Below are 20863 nucleotides of genomic sequence, written 5' to 3'. Positions count from 1 at the left end.
CAGATCTGTTGACTGGGTGTGAGTGTTCGATTGGTTCAGATGCTCCGTCCATCACCACCCCCTTTTGTACCACAGTATCAAAAGCAGCACTGATGTCTAAAAGTTATGACAGTAGTGCAGTGCTGGTTTAAAATAATTTGGAGCTCCTCAGCATCTGCAAGTAGGGGATTATTCAGTCCAATAACGTGGCTGAAAACAGGACTATGATGAATTCAGTTGCTGAATTACATGCTTTTCTAGCACTTTTGCAGAAAAAGGAAAAAGTGATCTTGGCATTTAGTTTTCTACTGCCATGGGTTCCAAGGTGTTTATTTTAGGATAAGGAGGTGTCGGACTACTGCATGTTTCCAAGACTTTGGAATAGAGGCAGTATGCACGGAGAGGACAGGTTAGTTGGCTGAGGCTGCCTTTAAATGAGGATGGAGGGTTGGACTGGAGGGATCTAATTAACAGCCAGAATTGAACGTTTTCACTAAGCATTCCAGATCACCTTTAAAGGGATTGGTAGGGGACAGTGTAGTCCAGTTAGGCATAGATGCTACTGTCCTACTCTGGGCCTCACAAGCAGCAATTTTGGTTAGAAGGAAGACATAAATGAACTGTATCTTTTTGAAAGAGGTTTGCAAGTGTGAGATGGGTGGTGTAACAGTTGAGGTTTTTACTGAAGGGTAGAGCATTAATTTAATAAATGCAGAAGTACGAGTTACTTACCTTCGGTAACTATGTATCTGGTAGAGACGATTCTAGCCGCAGATTCCTCAACTTAGAATTATCCCCAGGCGTGAGTCTCGATCCGGAAAACTTTTTGCCACAGCATTCCTGCGCGCCAGGGGGACGGCACCACGTGACTCTGCCCGGACGTCGTCCGCGAGGATACATAAGTCCAATCCCGGCGTGCCACAACGCGGAGCCATCACCAACAAAACTGTGAGAATGCTGGAACAGTGTGCGAAAAACCCCGCTAAACAGAAGGGAAAGAAAGAAATGGTGAGGAACAGCATGATCCAGAACAGAGCCAGGCACTAAGGCACCACGGTCTGGAATGAAAGAACAGGGGGCCACTACTGGAAAGCAAGCCTGCAAACTAATACAACAGCCTCCACGGGGCAGAAGCATGTGAAAAATACACAGCAGACCAAGAAGTCTGCAGCCACCGCTCGGAACAGAAAGGGGCACCAAGGTCAGAACGGAGAGCAATGACCATTCAACCTCAGACAATACCAGCAGGGAGAAAGTCTCCCGAAAGCCAAGAGCAAGACCAGCCAAGGCACCTCAACCCCAAGGACTGCCAAAGACAGGAGTGCAAGCAACAAAGGGAAGAAGAAGCACAAGCGAACCCCACACTGGAGACCAGGGTGCCGGGGCGCAGAAGAGCCTATAAAAGTCAAGAATGGATCAACAACAAGGCGAGCCTCCCCCCTAAGGAGGGAGTAAGAAAAGGCACTCGCAAAAGACAACCACCCGGAGGCAGGCGAGTGCAGAAGACCAAGAAGGCCCTCGCAGAACAGGGAGCAAGGGCGGGTCGTGAAGGAATCTGCGGCTAGAAATGTCTCTACCAGATACAGCGTTACCTAAGGTAAGTAACTCGTACATCTGATAGAGACTACTAGCCGCAGATTCCTTAACGTAGAATAGATACCCAAGGGGAAGGAGGGTTTGCGAGAGGACCTCCCCAGCTCAGGCGAACCCAAGACCCCAACAGGGGACAATTTCCAGGACAGGGAAAAAACCCAGTCCTCCCCAAAAGGGGATGAGCCACAGGGACAGGAAAAAGAGCCCAGTCCCCCCCCCAAGCAGACTAGAACCTTAGTGTCACGGACAACACCGCCCCACAGGGGATGTGTCACAACAACAAGTGGTAGCACCGCCCCCACCAAGCAGGAGAAGGAAGGGCAATTCGAAAGAAGACCAGTAGCCAATGTACCAGGGACCTCCATCGGAAGCCCCAGGTACAGGCAATACGAGAAGAGGCAATGCAGGGGAGCACCGAGGAAGAAGAGCAACCCACAGACTCCAAGGAGAAGAGGCATAAACACAGGCAAAGCCCTCCACCGGAAAAAAAACACCCAGTGAAGAGGGCAGCCGAGCCTATCACAGCTGGAAGTCAACAGACCAGACTGAAAGGCGCCTCAGCAATAAAAGCAGGCGGGAAAAGAAGAACGTGATCTAACGAGATTCCCGCAGTTCAAGAGCAGGGTCGCCAGAGCCCATGCCAAGGCCCCCGGCCACAGAACAGAAGAGCAGGCGGGTGCAGACAGCCGCTGGCAAGCGCCACAAATTAAACGCCCAGACCACGTCAGGCTCAGGGCAAGGGCAAGGCCAGAAGAATCCTGTACGACCCCTAAAAGGGGACCACTCCGGACAGAATTGAACCACGAAGAAGTACGATCAGCAAGAATATAAGAGGAGACAAGTAGGACGGACCAGGCCAGCAATACAAGAAATTATGCCAAACGGCAGACAAAGGGCAAAAACCCAACAGCACAACTCCATAGATGGCCAGGCCAGGCCACGCTAGATGAAGAACCAAGGGCCGCACCAGCGTAATACAACACCACCAGGAAAGGTGAGGTGCCTGCAAGGAAAAGTCCACACCCTCACAGCATAAGACAGGGCTATACAATAGCTACCAGAACTCTACATAGGGTAGGACACATCCCAAAGAAGCATGAGAACCACTCTAAGGGAAGACAATCCAGTCTCAGCGAACAAATGATAACCTACGGCAGAAACCTCAGAAGGCTTAGTAGTCAGACAAAAGGTACATTCGTACCCAAAAAAGGGGGCTGAATCAGCAACCAACAAAAGAAAGGGGCCAACCAAAGGACCCCGAGGGCACAGTAATCCTCACAGAAAGTGTAACAGCCACTTCCAAAAACCAAATACCAAGAATAAGTGGGATAACGCCTCCCACCAAGACCCAGGGAATCAGCAACCAACTTACTGAGGAGGAGGATGAAGGGGACGGAGCCCCACAAGAAGACACTGCATGGCGGAATCTGCATGAGTATTAAACAGCAGGACCCAGTCAAAAGGCAAGTCAACCAGACGATCACTGATATTTTCTGGAAAAACAGCATCACGTAGCCAAACATGGCGACAGAGAGCCACAGAAGGGCCTGAGCACGTCCGAGAGCATCGGCGAAATCCAAGGCCGCACGAAGAACAACTCCCACCCACCAGAGCCCTGGTGGAGAATCTCCAAGAGCTTGTCTGTAGGAAATGGAGTGACTGGTTCACCCATCCTCAGAATACCAGCCGCCGTGGATATAGCCCGAACAAATGCAGCACTGGCCTCAGTAGGGCGCCGCGGAGACGAGAGCAATGCCTACATGGGTGACAGTTGCAGACTGAGCCGCCCATTCCCAAGTCCAGGGGGAAGCGGAAAGAGGGGTTCAAGGGTTTTGGCGGTGGGGAGGGTGAAGAGCCTTCCCTGGAAGATGCCGGTGAAAAGACAACAACACGGCGCCCTGACTCCGGGGAGGAACACACAAACAGATGACGGACCTCAGGAGACGAATCCAGAACCCGGCGCGGCTCCGTGGAGTCCACCATCGGCACCTGATCAGCGTCGACGAGCGCCGAAATGGGCCTCCGTGGCGCAGGGCTGACTCCTGCCACCACGTGCTCTCCAGGAGAATGGGGCGAGGCAGACGCCATACCGGCGAAGGCGCAGCGCCGAAAAGGCGCCAGCAAAGGCCTCGGATGGGGTAGCAGCCCGCGCCGAGGACCGCGAAGGACTCAGAAAGGAGCCCCAGACCCCGGCCTCCACCCGCGACTCCACTGGAGCTGGGGAGGAAGGCTACTGGTGCCGAAGCGGCGCCTGCTCACAGGGCCAAGAGGGACTCTGGGCAAGCCCGGAGTCCCGGCAAACACCTGCGACGCCACAGGGAGCCCCGTAGGGCTTTGCGGCGAGGCAGGGACTCTAGTCGCCATAGAGGAGAGCCCCGAAGGACCACACCCGACGACACCACTCTCCTGTGTCCTGGAGCCGAAACTTTCGGCGCCGGACCCGCGGCCAACTACGCGAAAGTCCCAGCGCGAGGCATGGGATCCGCGAACGTCTCAGGAGGTGGAGGCAGGGCCAATGAAGCCTGCACAGCCGCAGCGTAGGCTGTCATATGGGCCCTAGTCGCCTTCACGCCGGGAAACGGTGGGTAGGGAGGCAACAGGCGGGGGCGCACGTCACAGGGGGCAGACGGCGCCCACCTTGGAAGGAGAACAGGGCCTCAGAGAGACACTGAAGGACCTACCAGCCGGTAAGCCACGCCCAAAGGGCCGCAGCGAAAGACTATTCCGCAGACGAAACCGGCACCTCCTCGCCTCCGAGGTAGGGGACGGATGCTGGGACGACAACGACCTGGACAAGCGCGACGCCGTGACTTAGGCTTAAGGTGCTGACAGGCGTCGCAACTCTCCGAGTCGTGGTGCTCACCTAGGCACCACATGCAAATCGGGTGAGGGTCCGTCGCCGACATGGGACGTGCACAAGAGGTACACGTCTTGAAGCCCGAAGGCATTCGCACACTGTTCCACTGAATTGCCAAGCGTAAAAAGGGATAGAAGGCCTTAAAACAGGCCAGGACAGTCCGGATCCGCGTTGCACGCAGAAAAGAGAAAAAACTGACGTAGGCGCGCCAGGTTGGGATTTATGCATCTTCGCTGACGTCACGGACACGGAGGACGTCAGGGCGGAGTCATGTGGTGCCGTCTCCCTAGCGCACAGGGATGCTGGGGATAATTCTACGTTAAGGAATCTGAGGCTAGTAGTCTTTATCAGATACCTATTTTACTGAATTGGAAGCTTGATCAATCTTTTCAGCATGATAGGCGTTGTGTCTTCTTGAACTTAGTTTTTAATAGCCTTTCAGAAAGACAAGTTTGCTCGACGAGTCGTGATTCTTCCATTACTTCCTTTTCAGGATTTTACACTTTTTTTGATATCGGAGGTGAGAATCCAACCAAGCAGCTGGCTTCTCAAGAGAGGAATGTGGGAGGTCATGCAAAGGTGCCAGTTTATCCAAGGCTGCAGTGATTCATTTCTTGATCACAATCTCCTTTGCTACCCTGGCTATCACTCCCAGATTAGCTTAGATGATTGGAACTGGAGATAAGAGTTCAACAAAGCTGATTTTGGACCACTGCCTCCCAACATTAGGTAGAGATGGTGTCATTATATCTGCGACAGGTGTGGGGGCTGCAGGGTGAAGGGGTGTGCAGAGGGTCAACTATAGTTAGGGGGACAGAAAAGTGGTCTGTCCATAATAAGGGGACAGAGAGCCCACCTTTATATCACAAGAGTAAGAAAATACTGGATCCAAATATGACCAATGAGGTATGCGGGGGCTTTATCAGTTGCTGAAATTGCAATGAGGCCAGACCTGGGATTAAATTGTGAGGGAACTTAGTATCATACGAATTGATGTTGGGATTCCCTAGCAAAGTAAAGTTGGAAGTTTTGAGGATAGGGTGGCTATAGCTTCAGGTAAGGTCTAGTAAAATGTTTGTAGCATTACCTGGGGGTTGATGGACTAGGGCCCCAGGTAGGGAAAAGGTGACAGTAAATTTAAGCGGCAAAACCATACCCGCGCAGACTGGTACCTCTAGTTTGGATGTTTCACAGCTTAGAATTGATTTATATATGATAGCAATGACGGCCCCCTTCGGTTGATCCAGTCCCTCCTAGTGATGCTGTAACCGTGCGGTATTGCAAGCATAAAATCTGGTATCTTACTCTTGTGTAACCAAGTTTCAGTAAGCTACGGGGCTTCCAGTTAGACTAGAATCAAGGTAAACAGGAATTTTTGCTTTGCTAATGACAACAGTTAATTAGTACTACCTGCTAGATTGAAGTAGGTTGGTCACAATTGTGATGCGGTACAATAAGTACCATGTTATCAAGCAAGTCTTGAATCAGTAGGGTTTATAGACTACAAAGTTTAGTCTCTTTTACTCTAAGTTGCATGAGCTCAGTTGTAGACTATTACATCTGGTTCCGTGATGGAGAACCAGGGTGCCTGGCCCCTGGTGCTGTTCAGGCGCAGACTGCCTTACCTTTGGCATGCCAGCTGCGCGGCTCCGCGTTGCAGGCTTCTTTGAATGCAATAATTTGAGGGGAGAGTGGAAGCCGAGAGTATGACCTAAAATGGTGCCTCCAGCTATCCCAGTCAAGATGGCAGCCGTGTTTCCCTCTGCATTTAGACCATGAACAGGGACCACTAAAGTCCACACAGGATGAGGTCAAAGACCCAGTGGCCTGATGTAATGGTATGTTACCTTTCCTGCCAGCCTGGCTGGTGCCAGTAAGAACCTTGTGTCTACTGTTCCAGCCTTGAGGTAACCCCAAGTGTTTGCATGTTATGTGCACCTGGAAGACACTATAAAGGTAAGAGTAGTGGTGTAGAGATTAATTTTTCTGCAAATGCCTCTGCTGGTAGGGCCAGTAGCTTCCACAATAGGATACCTGGCTCCACAAGAGTGTTACTGTCTTCAAGACTAAATAACTCCAAGAGATAATGCAGTCCCCTGTATCACATTTTGTAAGGCATCATTTAGGTGATGACCAGATAGCATTTCTCCATCAAAAGGCACAACTGCCATGGCCAAAGAACTGCATTCATCTTTTTGCATTATGGTCCTCACCTCTTATGCTCTATGATGATCACATGAGGTGCATTGTCTGCCTACACTTGGTGATCATATTGTCCCAATATCACCAGCAAGTTGGTTCTGATGGATGTTGCAGTTGATAATTGTTTCACAACCATGCTAATCTGTTTCCATTCAAAGTCAGGCCCATGGTACAGTGAGAAGCAGGATTGTGTGCTTGCCTTTGCACCATCGGATCAGCTAATAGGCACCTGAAGGAGGAGGTATTATCTAGTGCTTTATACTTTTTATCTTGCCTAGGAACAGCTAGGCAGGTGAACTATGCCTATATAATTCTCACACTTGTGACAGGTGTGGATCACCATCAGGTTGGACTGGACAATTTTCCATGGAGGATCTCTAAATTACCACAAGAGATTCCCTTTGGCAGTGACAGGTATCTCAAAACACTGATGCTCTTTTGGTTGCAAAGTGATCATTCAAATGGAAAGTCAGCAGGCATTGGTCAAGGTGCACTTTAACCCGATGTTGCAATATCTGCATTGTGTCTAGGAGCACCCCAGCATCTCTGCTTCCTCATCCTCTTAATTTCCCGTATTAGTCTGCCTTCAGTGACCTGGGAGCGAGGGTGATAAGTCAGTGAGTAAGCTGAATTGGCAGCAGGGTGGAGGCTTCAGAGGTAAAGAGTCTGGGTGAAGTAATGAGAACTGTGGTGCAGAAATAATTAATTATAAATCTTTTCTTGTTGTCCGGAGGTCTTAGGTCTACAAGGAACAAACATCAGTGGTTCCAGATAAGGTGGCCTTCAATAACTGCTTTATACTGAGGATCCTCATAATGCCAGTCTTGATCTTAGAGATACTGGAAATAAAGGTGCCTGTCGTCATAGCACACATCTTGTTCTTACATGGTTGATATGGGTAGCTGCCAGGGGCTATAAGCCGGTTCCCAAAGCCCTTCATTGTCAGTGCCCAACAGCTTGCCACAGAGCTGAGCCAGCACTTTAGTAAGTGTGATGGGATGAGCCAGAAGAGGCAACTCTGTAGCTGGTCCAATTACCTTCATCCATTGTTTTCGGACAGTAGCACAGTTGTCCGAGACCCCAACCTGAACTGATGCACCACCAAAAGGTCAGCGGAAGTGGGCATTGATGACAACAGGGCCACTGATGGTATAGAAGGCCTCAAGGTGCCAGAAAAGGCCTGTGAAGAATGAATCACCACTGAGGCAGGATACATCATAGAGAGAGCTTTCCTGTTACCAGTATCCAGACGTGAATAGTCTTGTTCATGGAGATCAAAGCTTTTGTTTGGGAAGAAATTAGAGTGCCTTTCCCTGAGTTGAGGATTTAGAGAGCTTCTCCCACTTTTTTCAAAGCCTCCCTGTAGATTTCCAAGAAGCTACAGGACACATGCTTCAATGATGCCACTTTTACAGGCACCTTAGATTTAGAGACTGTAATTTACCTCTTATTTGTGTCTTTTGGAGGGTGATTGAGGAGTGCTCCTCAAAGGCATCCTAAGAAGGGGAATAGTTGGAAGGATCTACGTTCAGAAAATAGTAAAATTTACTTTCTACCTCTAAGAGTTTTTGAATGGTGAACTTGTAGCAGATCTTACAAGCGTAGGCGTTTGGAATTTCTTAAAAAAAGGCATAGGGGTTCACATGTATAAAACAAATTAATAAAACATAAGCCAAGAAAGGAGAACTTGGGAAAACCAAAACCACAGCTCAGTAGACCTTGAGAAAATCCTATCTAAAGGAACAAAGCACAAAAATGATAAAAGATGCATCTATAATTGTTAATCTGAAATTACAAGTATTAAAAATAGAAACATAAACTACTTTTATATTAATTTGAGATTAATTCCAAAGCAATCAATTTCACCATAGTAGTGACATAGAAGCGGCTTTATGCTGGAGTACATGCAGTAAGTAGACTCTTTGTGAGGGCAATCTAATCACCGAAGAGTTTCTTCTAGCCACTGGTCTTGCATAGTTGAAAGATCATTCTCAGGAGGATCCGAAATAGTGGGAAAAAGTTACCAGCCTTGCTCCAATCACCCACCAAAGCAACACCCAGATAGCATTCGGGGTTGGCATAGAGGTTGGAGATTATGTAATGACAAGACAGAGTTGACATAGGGATTTTTTTCTTCACACACTACAGACAGAAGAAATCTTTGTAAGGTGGAAGTTAACTTAATTCACTCATCATTGGTTGTAGCTTAGTTATTTTACAATGAAGTGATAAGATTCTAAAACTGCATTGATTTTAGAACTGTAACACACAATAATGCTATTACTGCTATTTGGAAGTTACTCTGGGACCTGTTGGCTCACCAAGAGTGAATAAATAAAGCATGTGAAACCATATAAGATCCAGTGCTGGTGGACGTAGCATGTCGTAACAGACAAAAGAAACCACAAATCATTTTCAAAGTTACAATGTAGCAAATCACTTCAATTTTACACTCCAACAAGTCTACGCGTAAAGACCAGGTCTGTAAGTCTTTCCACCATTGCTTTCATGAAGTCCTCAGCAGCCAAAGAATGTATTCAAGACATAGGAAATCTAATGAATATTATATAAAACAATTCTTACTTTGGCTGCTGCGTCTGTACTATCGCGTTTGAGTTTACTGATATTGTGGTCTAACTCTTTAATCTTTAGCTGATGATCATTGTTTTGCTCCCGCAGCTTCGCAGCTTCTGAGGATTTTGCCTTTATTTCCTTTTCTTGGCCCATGATCACTTCCTTCTGTTTGGTCAGCTCAGCTTGGGCTTTCTTCACAGATTCCTACATAAGGGGGAGAAGTAATTGGTTTTTATTTAGGATTTTTCCTGTAAACGTACAAGGACAAAAGTGGACTTATTTGGTGGAAATGACATACTAACAAATAATTCCTAACAGTTCTTAATGCAGTGTAAAAACACAATTTAATGAACAGACTTGACGCTTTAATAATAGTACAAAAGCAACATCCCACAATTTTAGATTTACATTTTGAAGGAAGACTTTACAAATTTAGGTTTTCTACTAGTGCTTCTCCCCACAGTAAAAGAGAACTGGTTGTGGGGAAGGAAAGAGATGTGTATGTACAGGTCTGAGTGTTGAGATGGACGTCAGAAGCCTAGAACAAAGGCGACCATCATCCTATGCAACCAGACACACGGAGTCCAACGACTCACCCATTTACCCATCCAGATACATGTGAAACTGCACATCCAAACAACTCATTCACCTACCACTTTGGCACATTCCCACCCGAGATGTTCATCATACACGCCCCAGGCCCAGATGCGTGTTAGGATGAAAGTTCGTAGTGCCGCTTGTATGATCATCCCCAAAGTTTTTGTCTGATGCTGCTGGCTTTTTTGTCTGAAGTGCACTGAGCCATGCTGTCCAGGCCCCATTGAGTGTGCTCTGACCCCTCAAAGTATACAATATGCACAACTGGACAATACCGGATTGGCACGATAACTTCCATATAAGTGCCTATTATATGATACATGAGCTACCCAAGGCTGGTGAGTTAAATGTCACTAGTGGATTGCAGCACTTAATTGCGCCACCACTACAGTAATCAGGTGAAAGCGTGTCTCTAGGTTGGCCACCACAAACTGCCAACTCAACATGGTAAAATAAACCCTCTTGCAAAGTCAAAACCTTCCTTTTTAATATTAAAAAGTCACCTTTAGGAAAGGCCTTTGTAGGTCATAGGGCAGGGTGCTAGATATTAAAAAGTGCATGTTCCTATCATGCTCGACATGCCAGACAGTGAAAACACAAATTGCTGTATCCACTGTAGTGAGGCTGGTGGTCCCACTGGCTACCATGCAGTTACACTAGTTCCTGCACTAAGTGCTGGCTTCAATTTGGAACCACCAAAGACATTACACCAAGATATCAAATTGTTACATTGAACCAGACTCATTGCGGAGATCAAATTTATAGTAACTTTTAATAGGAAGGTGACTTTAGAAAGTCACCTCTTTGTATTCCAAACCTCTGGTAGCCCTTTCTGACTATCTACACCCGTTGTCGGAGACAACAGGCTGCCATATGCTAGGAAGTGTGAAGCAATACCAAGAACAGGAACAAAGAGAATTGCTGGTGTGACCTCCTTCAGTAGGATGGCTACCAGGCAGTGATCACAGAGGGCCCAGCTTCAAAGGGGATACGGTCTCAGTGAAGCAAAGGCTGGTCACAGCTTAGCCTGTGCACTCCTTTCTGTAGACAGAGAGGCTTGCATCTCCGCCAGAGGAGGGAAAAGCCATTGTACAGATTGTTATCCAGGAGGAGTAGCTCATCATGCTTGGTACACCCTAGGGGTGTGCCCAGAAGTCCACAAAGGGGATGAAGGTTTGATTCATCTTGGATTTAGGCAGAGAAGGGTACTCGGGGATTGTTTTTGGCCAAGCCCCCGGGAAATTTTGTAAATCAAGAAGGGTTGCCCAGTGGGAATTGTTGCCCAATTAGCTAGCGAGTACTCCCTGCCCACAAACACGAAGTTAGCATAAAAGTGTCACCCATAGCACACATTTTTCAGATTGCTACTAAGCTGGAAAGAAAACTGAAGGAGGACTGCACTGCTACTCCCTGGACCCAGCAAAGAAGCTGTACCAACCAAAGTCTGGGCTGCAGCTGCTAAATCGGAGGGACCCACAAAGAGGACTGTGCCCACTCGCCGAAAAGAACTACACTTCTGCCAGGAAATAGGGGGTTAATCCACAGGCTAGGTGGCTAGTACCCTGTTAAGCATCAGGATTACAAAAGCTAAATAAGCCTGCACCCTCAAGAGACCAGCTGCCCAGGAACGCCTACCCAAAGCTGGACAGAGAAGTGCAGCATGAGAGACAGTCCTGACTGTCACGAGGTGCCACCAAGGTTGGTGGACCCCTGAAAAAAGGCCCCCATCAAAAAAGATTTGCTTACCTGTAATGAAACACAGACAGATGTAACTGGAAAACTAGTTGCAAGTGGACCTAAGCTGCACCCCACTGGTGCAACATGGGAGATGGTCTTCAGGCCGGAGACATACCCTGACGTTCATGGACCCAAGGGTGGCCCCAGAATGACCCATCCCCAAACCCCTGCATCAGCATTCTTTTAAAGACCGTCATACTGGATAAATATACAGCGAAGATACAGACTGCGAAACTCAACAGGTAACTGTTCCCCTGGACCAGAGTAGTGACTGTGACTGGCTCCCAACCAGTCATAGTCCTTTGCAAGAGAGTTTTAGTAGTTCTACCACGCTGGCTCATAGTTGCCAGCTACTTGCAAAATGTATTGCAATTTAAAGCCTGAACTACAGTGATTTAACTTAACTTTGCCCTTGATAGATTTTTAGCGTTTTAGTCTCTCTAAAGATGAAAATATACTACATTTTTTATAAATGTGTTAGATTTTTTATTGAGTTGTGTCGCTTACTTATTGATGGTATTGGTACTTCTAAATACATTACATTTGTTCCTTTGATAAAGCCCATCCACAATGTGGCACAGCTACCCAGGACTAGACTAAAGGTGTCGCTGAAGAACTTAACTAGACCTGATACAGAGTGTTACATTATTATATGGGGAGGTCTCACAACCACACCACATAATAATCCACTTTCCTACAGCTTTGGGAAAGCAGTGTTGCTCTTCTCTTAGATGTTCTGGATAGAAATGCACTGGTTTTTTCCTTGCAAGCCCAACTAGTGAGCCCTCTGAGGGTTCTCCCATTTATAATGGCAAGAGACATCATTATGTGGCTCTCATCTGGAGGGCATCCCCAAAATTGTGCTCCTAGTCGAGCGTGTCGCCTGTTCTCTCTATCTAGGCTGTAAAAATTGACAGGAGTAGGATCAGTATCAGCTGTCCTAGTCTTTTCAGTCTTACCAGAATCTGGTTCTTTTCCTTAGACATACAGGGATGTACGGTGGATGTTTACAAGCATGTCCACACTTGCAGACACGGACAGTGATGTGTAGTATGCTGTGTACATGAATGAGTTAAATGAGGAGTCCGCTGGCCTCCACATATATGAAGACCGATAAGAGAATGAGTGGTATGGTGCAAGACTACCCAAGGTCATGATGAATCCGAGTGACCCAAAAATATATGCCCATCTCTGGGTAGGGGAGGTATATCAAGAGCCCCTTTTAAGGATCCGCAGTTCCAGCTGTTTTTACCGAAAGAAAACTTGTGCTCCCCTTACCAAGATCTGCCATCCAGAAGAAAATGATCTCCACCTGGACGCCAATGCCATACCACCTGGACTGTCTCAAATCAGCCAAGGATGCACCTGGACACAAGGAGGTCTCCTAGAGATCATGCACCTCTAGGATTGGAAGAGGCATCCCAGAATTTAAAATTTGCAGTGAACTATGGTGGCCAGGCCTGACCTCCTAAGAAAGTTAAGTACTACCACCTAGTACATTTTTCAACATTTTCTCACCAACCAAGGTGGGTCTGCACAACCCTGATGGTTGCCACTCTCCAAAACTGTACAGCAGTTAAGTCAGGGAACACTTGGAAGTACTACTGTTGCTGCTGTGATGCAAGAAGACAACTGTTGGAACCTAAATATGTCAGGTCACCTAGGGTAGCCTGGCCTAGGGTAAGGCAATATCAACAGAGGCACATGTGTAAAGGTTGCAAGCCACCCAGCAGTAATCTAATGCAATATCACTCAAAAATGACACTACACCAATGTTTGTGTAAAAATACGAGCTTGTTTTATAAAAATAATTTATCTACTCTTCAGTCATTTTACATCTCAATATACTGTACAAATTGGTCAGAAGATTCCAGTTGACATATAACTTCAGTAGAATTCAGTTAAAAAGAAGTTGGTCTTCTACAGTGTTAGATTTCTCAACCCAGTGGAGGCTCTCTAATTATATCACCAGAACGTCCACAACGTTGACACTTCCTCCACTTCAGTTTTAACACATTAGAAATGTCCAGGTCTTAGAACCCTGGAAGGTTACCTCCCCTTGACAGAGCAACACCCTCCTCGCAAGAGATCAGTAACCCCAAGATGACAGTTTCAAGTTTCAAATGGAATGTTTTTATAGCTCAATTAACACTTGCACATAGGTAAATAAAATTAGGACACCGTTTCTTCTTCCCCTCCCCCTCTGTAAAAGAATCTCACACTTCAGCATTCAAGTTTATAACTTTCCGCAATTGCAGGACACTCCCCCAGTACTGTGGAGATTTTTCATAAATGCCTCCCACTGAGCTTGTTAAACGTAGACTTGTCTCCGGCTCTCCCGGGCCCTTCCTGACTCAACACGGAGATCCCCAGGAAATAGCGGGTAATGAGGGAGGGTTCTGTCAGGTGATTCCAATAAAAGGCTCAAGAGAACTCCTCCTCCGCTTCTCGTGTGATCCCCTCAGTCAAGCTGTTCTCCTCCCTTAAACCTCCACCTTACTTGCCCTAGACGCCTGGGCTCGCAGGGGGCGGCGTCTGGGCTGAGGCAATCGGGGTTTCCGGCTCCCGGGCAAGACGCACTCTTCACTGTCAGGATGCGAGGCAGCGCAGGCGCGGGTGATTAGTGTTCCCGCTTGGCGCCGCCTCACTTGCTTGCTCGCCTGCCCTGACACCGCTTCTGGGCCTGCGCTCTCTCTCCTCACCCTGCCGCACTATTGGAACTGCACAGAGTCGAACGCTCACTTCCTCCTGTGCTCAATGCCGCACAAGCTCCGCTGTCACTCGCCTCTCTACTGCAGCTTCCTGGAGGCGCAGGGTGCCACACCTCGCTCCAATCCGCTTCCACCAAAACGCTGGTAGGTGAAGTTTGCCAGGGGAATGTAGGGAGAAAGTCCCCAGCAGGAGCTAGGACAACGGGGGAAAGAGGGGCCAAGGGGGGGGGGGTCTTCCGCCACAGCCGGGCCAATTTCACAGAAGAAGGCGGTTGGGAGGGTTTGGTCAGGGGCCAGAGGGGGAACGTCTCCCTGAAGTGGCTGTCTATCACACGGACAAACTAACTGCTTCCAGTGCGTCCTCCTCCTCACACCACTGCCTCTCTCCTCCAACTTCCTGTACTACACAAAATGGCTCCCTGACCCTTGCCCTTTTATAGCCAAACCACACAGGGTCCAGTAGGGTCCAGAAAGTTCTGGAAGGCCTAATGTTAACCTATGGGGCAGTCTAGGATGTGGCAGTTGGGGACAGTTGGTGGCCACCATTTTGTGAAACTCAGTAAATCCCTGACAGGAAAGGCACCTAAACTGAGGTGACTGTTTATGAGGGAAAAAGAGCACCTATCCCCCCAGGCCAACACCATAAAAATCTAGTGGACACAAAAATAAATAAAGGCATGAGGGGCAAAAAGGGGACAAAATAAATAATAAATTGGAGGGACTACGCAAAAAGTCAGACAGGTCTAACAACAACCATCTCCTAGCACTTGTGAATGGATTACATCTGCAATGAGTATAATCAACCTCTAGTGAAACATGTATTTGTTTATAGTTGGCACCCTGCCTTATGGGCTACTAAGAATCTGAAAAAGTGAATGAGTTAGGGTGGCTGTGAGGCCTCATCACGTAATAATGTCACTATTTTGTTACAGGATCAGTTGGCATTCTTTAAATCAAACTAACACTATGGCGTTCCCATAATTGACATCTGTAAAGCAGCTACCCGATCCACACAAACTCACACAGTAGTGTTTCGCAAATGTGTACGGACACATTCACGAAACAATACTGTGTGAATATCTTCGTACACCAATAAGCACAAATAGGCCAATCTGTCTTGCAAACTCTTTTCCAGTCTTCTGCAGCATCATCTGGCTTGACAAGTCATCAAGCTATGCCCGCCTTTGAGAGAGCAGAACTTTGTGCGCTTTGGAATAGACGAAAATAATTGTTGAGTTTTGCCAAAAAATATTGTTCTGTTGCTATAGTAAATGACAGGCACGCATTACATCAAGAGTGTTAAGTGCACTCTCCGCGACACAGTTTTGCTGTTGAAAGAACACCAGAAACTCAATGCTTCAGTTGAGATGGAATGGAGATACAACCTTAGGAAGAAATTTGAGATTGGTTCTAAGGACAACTCTATCCTTGTGAACATGAAAGAAAGGTTCCACAAGAGTGAGGGCTTTCAACTAACTAACACATCTTAAGAATGTGATCGTGACAGGGAATACTACCTTCCAGGAGAGGGACGGTATGAGGAATTAATTAAGAGGTCCAAAGGGTTGGCCATTAGTTTGGTAAGGACAGTTTTAAGGTTTCATACAGGGACGGAACAACTCTGGGTGAAATAACTAATTTGAGACCCTCCATGAAGGTTCTGATCACAGGTATTCTGAATAAGGAAGCATGTTCCCTAATTTGCATGTAGGCAGCTATAGCAGCCACGTGTAGGCGTATGGACGTATATTTGCAAGTGAAGGTAACAGATGACTTCTTGTAATGGAAGGTTTAGCTGGTCTATATTTTTAGGAATAGATTACAGGACAAGACCATCCTTTTTCACTTGGCAGCGTAGCAGGCCCAGGCAGTTGTTCTGTGTGCTTCTTTGAGGATGGATGCGCAATCTTGAGAGAGGTTTAGGTAGGCAAACTCTAGGACCACAGGAGGCAGAACGCTAGACTGAGCTGCCTGGATTGGGGAGTGTGGTCTTGCGTGAGAAGGTCCTGCATGCTCAGGAGGTGGGGAACCACTGACATTTAGAGGAGGGTAAACCTTGGTTGCCTGGGCCAAGGTGGCTGAGGTCAGGATGGAAATTTACTGCAACTTCCGAACCACATGCAGAAGGAGTGGGAGAGGCAGAAAAGTGTCGGTAAATATTACTGACAAGTTCATCCATAGTACATTGCCCATGGACGGCGAGTGTGGATCCTAGAGACGAAGCTCTTTGGCAGTTTGGACAGTGGCAAAAAGGTCGGCAGCAGGTATTCCAACCTCAACAAGCCATTCCCTCCGAAGGTGAACCACCCAGTGCCAAATGTGGATGACCTCTTAAGAGGCCATCTATAAGGTGGCAAAATATCACAAGGTAGCGATCCAGGTCATCCAGGAACACAATGACGCACTGGTCAAAATGCTATCAAAAACACAGCATACACTCCAATTTCTCCCTATGCTCTAGAGAATGATCAAGACTGCACTCAAGACACCCCAGGAGCCAGTCAAGGCCGAAAATGTCAGGATAGAATGGCCCGAGGTCTCTGAGGAAGGCCACGTTTTATGCTGGGCCTTTGTGGCCAGGCCTTCCGTAGGTGGCGAACATAGATCAAAGGCAGTGGTGGAGCTGCATGGCACTGTTCAGTATCTAGGCTCGAGAGAGGGCTGTACATGAAAATGTTCCCTTTGCACTTAGAAACCTTTTTGGTTCTTTGTCTTGTCAATAGGGAGGTTGGCAGGGTCCTCTGCAGCTTGGGGCCGGTGTTGGGCTCAACGTCACGCTAAGTCCAGCAGTCCTGTGAAATTTTGGTTCTCGACTGCATGAGGCTACCCACAAACCACAAAGTAGCTGTAGTCTATATGGATTACAAGAATACAATGATTAATTTAGTATAACTAAAGGACTGCCAAGAAGGCACAACCCTAGCTGTGCGTTTGGTTGGGGCGACATTACGTCTCAGTTCAGTCCATCTGCTCTTATGCCTCACTCAAGAGGGCATTACATTGTCTTCAGATGGCATTAGCTCGGACAAAAACTGAAGCAAGCCAAAGCAAGACCTAAACAGTAAAATCGTATAAACATGAAAGGTGCCAGTGTTTAAACAAACTTTGATTGTATTTGGCCAAATGTGTGACAGCACATTAGGGGAATGGGTGTTATAGCTTCTATGCATGCCATGAGGACAGTTTCAAAGTGTACCATACGTGCTCAGAGGTCCTCAATTGGCACAGGAGAAATTTAACAAAGCCTGCCATTATTTGAAGGAGGGCAAAATTAAGTTAACAAGCATTGGCAAAGCCGATAGGTCTTATCTACGCAAGAGCTATTGGCATTTCCAATATGTTTTAGCAATGTTGTACAGAAGAGTAGCTACAGTTCAGCACGGCTACAAGTAAGCGAAGTAAAGGAAAGTGGCATGGAGTGGAGAGTCGTAAAATGGAGCTGAGTGGAGTGTTATGGAGTGGCAAGGAGAGAAGTGGAGTGTCATGAAGTAGTGTACAGGGTCATGGAGGGAGAAGAGTCAGACTGGAAAGGTGTATACTTGAGTGGCATAGATTGGACTACAGTGTCAGTTGAGTAGAGTGTCAGAGAGAAGTGGCATAGGGCGGAGTGGTGTGGTGTTGAGCAGAGTGAAGTAGAGGGTGCTGCATAGACTGGAGTAGAGTGCTGTAGAGTAGCGTGGAGTAAAGTGTTGTAGAGCAGCGCGGCGTAGATTGTCAGAGTGGAGTGGCATAGTGTGTCAGAGCAGAGTAGTGTGTCATAGAATACAGTGAAGTAAGGTGGCATAGAGAGAGTTGTGTAGAGAGCTGTAGAGTGGAGTAGAATGCTGTAGAGTGTCAAAGGGTGGTATAGAGTGTCAGTGGAGAAGAGTTAAATGGAGTAAAACGTCATACAATTGAGTATCATCGAGTTTCAGAGTGTAGCATAGTAGAGTGGCCTAGAGTGAAGTGGCATAAAGTACAGTGGTGCAGAGTAGAGTGGCGTAGAGTGCAGCGGCGTACAGTGCATTGGTTTGGAGTAAAGTGGTGTTGAGTGCAGCGACGTACAGTAGAATGCTGTGGCATAAATTGGTGCAGAGTGAAGTGCCAGAGAGTGGAGTTGTGCAGGGGAGTGTGGACTAGTGCAGGGGAGTGTGGAGTAGTGCGAGTGGAGAGGTGCAGGGCAGAGTAGTGCGAGTGGAGAGGTGCAGGGCAGAGTGGTGCGAGTGGAGAGGTGCAGGGCAGAGTGGTGCGAGTGGAGAGGTGCAGGGCAGAGTGGTGCGAGTGGAGAGGTGCAGGGCAGAGTGGTGCGAGTGGAGAGGGGCCGAGTGGAGCCGGGGCAGAGCGGAGCCGGGGCAGAGCGGAGCCGGGGCAGAGCGGAGCCGGGGCAGAGCGGAGCCGGGGCAGAGCGGAGCCGGGGCAGAGCGGAGCCGGAGCGGAGCGGGATAGAGGGCAGTGATATAAAATACAGTGGTGCATGGTAGAATAGAGTGGCAGAGTGCAATAGTGTAGAGTGACATAGCCTTCAGTGATATGGAGTGCAGTGGCATGGAGAAGAATGAATATGCTACTTACCAGTATGCATCTGTTCTTGGCATGTAGGGCTGCTGACATTCATGTCTGTAGCATAGATCGCCGCCTAGTGTTGGGTCCAGATGATTGCACATTGTTGTCCTGGAAGAGTCTTCGAAGTATCACGAGATAGGAGGCTCCTCCCCTGGACTACAGTGCGCATGGGCATCGACTCCATCCCCAGATTGTTTTTAGCCATTGTGGCAAAGATGGAGTGTAACAGTGTGAGCGATGGCCATGCTAAGAGTAAATGTAAATTCTGCAGCCGCTACAGGCGCCGGGGAGGAGGGTGGGCGATATGAATGTCAGCAGCCCTATTTATTTATTTATTTTGAAAGTTTTATATAGCGCGAACAAGATCTTTGCAGATATCAGAGCGCTTTACAAACGAAGGTTATAGCATGTGAGTACATAACAATTGGGGTGGGGAAGGTACATGTGGGAGCATAGTCAGACTCAACAGCATAGTCAGATCAGACAGATTCATCAATTATGATACAAGTACAAATAAGTTACATGTGGGAGCATAGTCAGACTCAACAGCATAGTCAGATCAGACAGATACATCAATTATGATACAAGTACAAATAAGTAATAGCGTAAACAATCAGGAAGGTCAATGATACGAGTCATACAAAAATGCAAAAGATCAGTAGAACTGAATGGTACATTGACTGTAAATATCATACCCAATAATAATTCAGGTGTATTTAGCCATGAGGATAGCTTTTACTTCTTTCTTAAAAAGTATGGTGGAGGAGATGAGCCTGGTTTCGGGGGGGAGTGAGTTCCAGATCCGGGGTGCCATTCCTGAGAAGGAGCGTTTATAGGTTTTTTCCTTGCGAAATCTTTGGGGCTTTAGCAAGAGATTGTTAGTGCCTCTGGTGTTCCTGGAGCCTCCAGAAATCGTCAGCTTCTGAGCGAGGTATCCAGGTGAGCTCAGGTGGACAGCCTTGTGCGTCATGCAGGCGATTTTCAGATGTATTCTGGCTTCAAAAGGCAGCCAGTTCAGGGATTTCAGATCAGGGGAGATGTGTGAATGTTTTTTTGATCCAGTGATGAGTCTCGCTGCGGCGTTTAGAGAAGCTCTTATGGGTGCCGTAGTAGTTAGGGGGAGACCGCAGAGGGCAATGCTGCCGTAGTCTATTCGAGGGATGACTAGTGCTTGTACCGCAGTATGGAAATCTTTGGCTGGGAGGAAGGGTTTGAGTTTCCTTAAGGTATTGATCTGGTAGTTCGCACCCTTAGTTGCTTTGTTGATGTGTTCCTGCATGTTGAGGTTGGTGTCGAGTGTTATGCCTACAGATTTTGCTGAGTCCACGATGGTAGGATGAACATTGAGTGCCGTTAGGTGTTTAAGCCAAATTTGAGCGGTAGTGATTTTCGCGGGAGGTGAGATCAGGAGGAACTCTGTTTTAAGGGCATTGAGTTTGAGATGATTAGCGGCCAGCCATGATTGGGTGCTTCTGATCGTTGAATTCAAGAGCATAATGTCTTTGGGTGATTGTAGTTTGAGATAAAGTTGGGTGTCATCGGCGTACATGTGGAAGTGAACATTGGATGCTTGTAGCAAGGTGGTGAGCGGCTCCATAACTAGGTTAAACAAAGTAGGGGATAGTGAGGATCCTTGTGGGACGCCTAGCGATACAGGTATTGGCGAAGACATCAGGTTGTTACTCTTGAATTTCTGCGATCTGTTGTGTAGAAAGGACGTGAACCACTTGAGCACAGTTCCAGATAGACCCATTCTTGTGTTTAATAGATCGAGTAGATTCTCATGTTTGACGGTGTCGAATGCAGAAGAGAGATCAAGAAGGATGAGGAGGCAGGTATCGTTTTGATCTAGGATTTGGAGGGCGTCGTCAATTATGTGAGTCATAGCAGTTTCTGTACTGTGGTCTGCTCTAAAGCCTGATTGATGAGGGTTGAGTAGATCAAACTGATTGATGTGTTTAGTCAATTGTATTTGTGCGCATTTTTCCAACAGTTTGGCATGAGTCGGAATATTGGTACTGGGACGGTAATTATTTAGATCTGAAGGTTTCTTTAGTAGAGGTGTGACTTG

General features: G+C 47.4%; 1 protein-coding gene across 1 annotated transcript in view; it reads right to left on the bottom strand.

Moving 5' to 3' along the window:
* SMC2 (structural maintenance of chromosomes 2) overlaps positions 1-20863 on the bottom strand; it is a 297985-nt gene that overhangs the window by 67771 nt on the left and 209351 nt on the right. Inside the window, exon 20 of the mRNA XM_078676628.1 lies at positions 9215-9409. Within this exon, the coding sequence (XP_078532754.1) occupies positions 9215-9409 (195 nt within the window). The remainder of the gene's footprint in view (positions 1-9214; positions 9410-20863) is intronic.

The sequence above is a fragment of the Lissotriton helveticus genome, chromosome 2_1 (assembly GCF_964261635.1).
Source record: "Lissotriton helveticus chromosome 2_1, aLisHel1.1, whole genome shotgun sequence".
Lineage (NCBI taxonomy): Eukaryota > Metazoa > Chordata > Amphibia > Caudata > Salamandridae > Lissotriton > Lissotriton helveticus.
The sequence above is the reverse complement of the archived record's forward strand: the minus strand, read 5'-3'. Positions and strand labels throughout refer to the sequence as shown.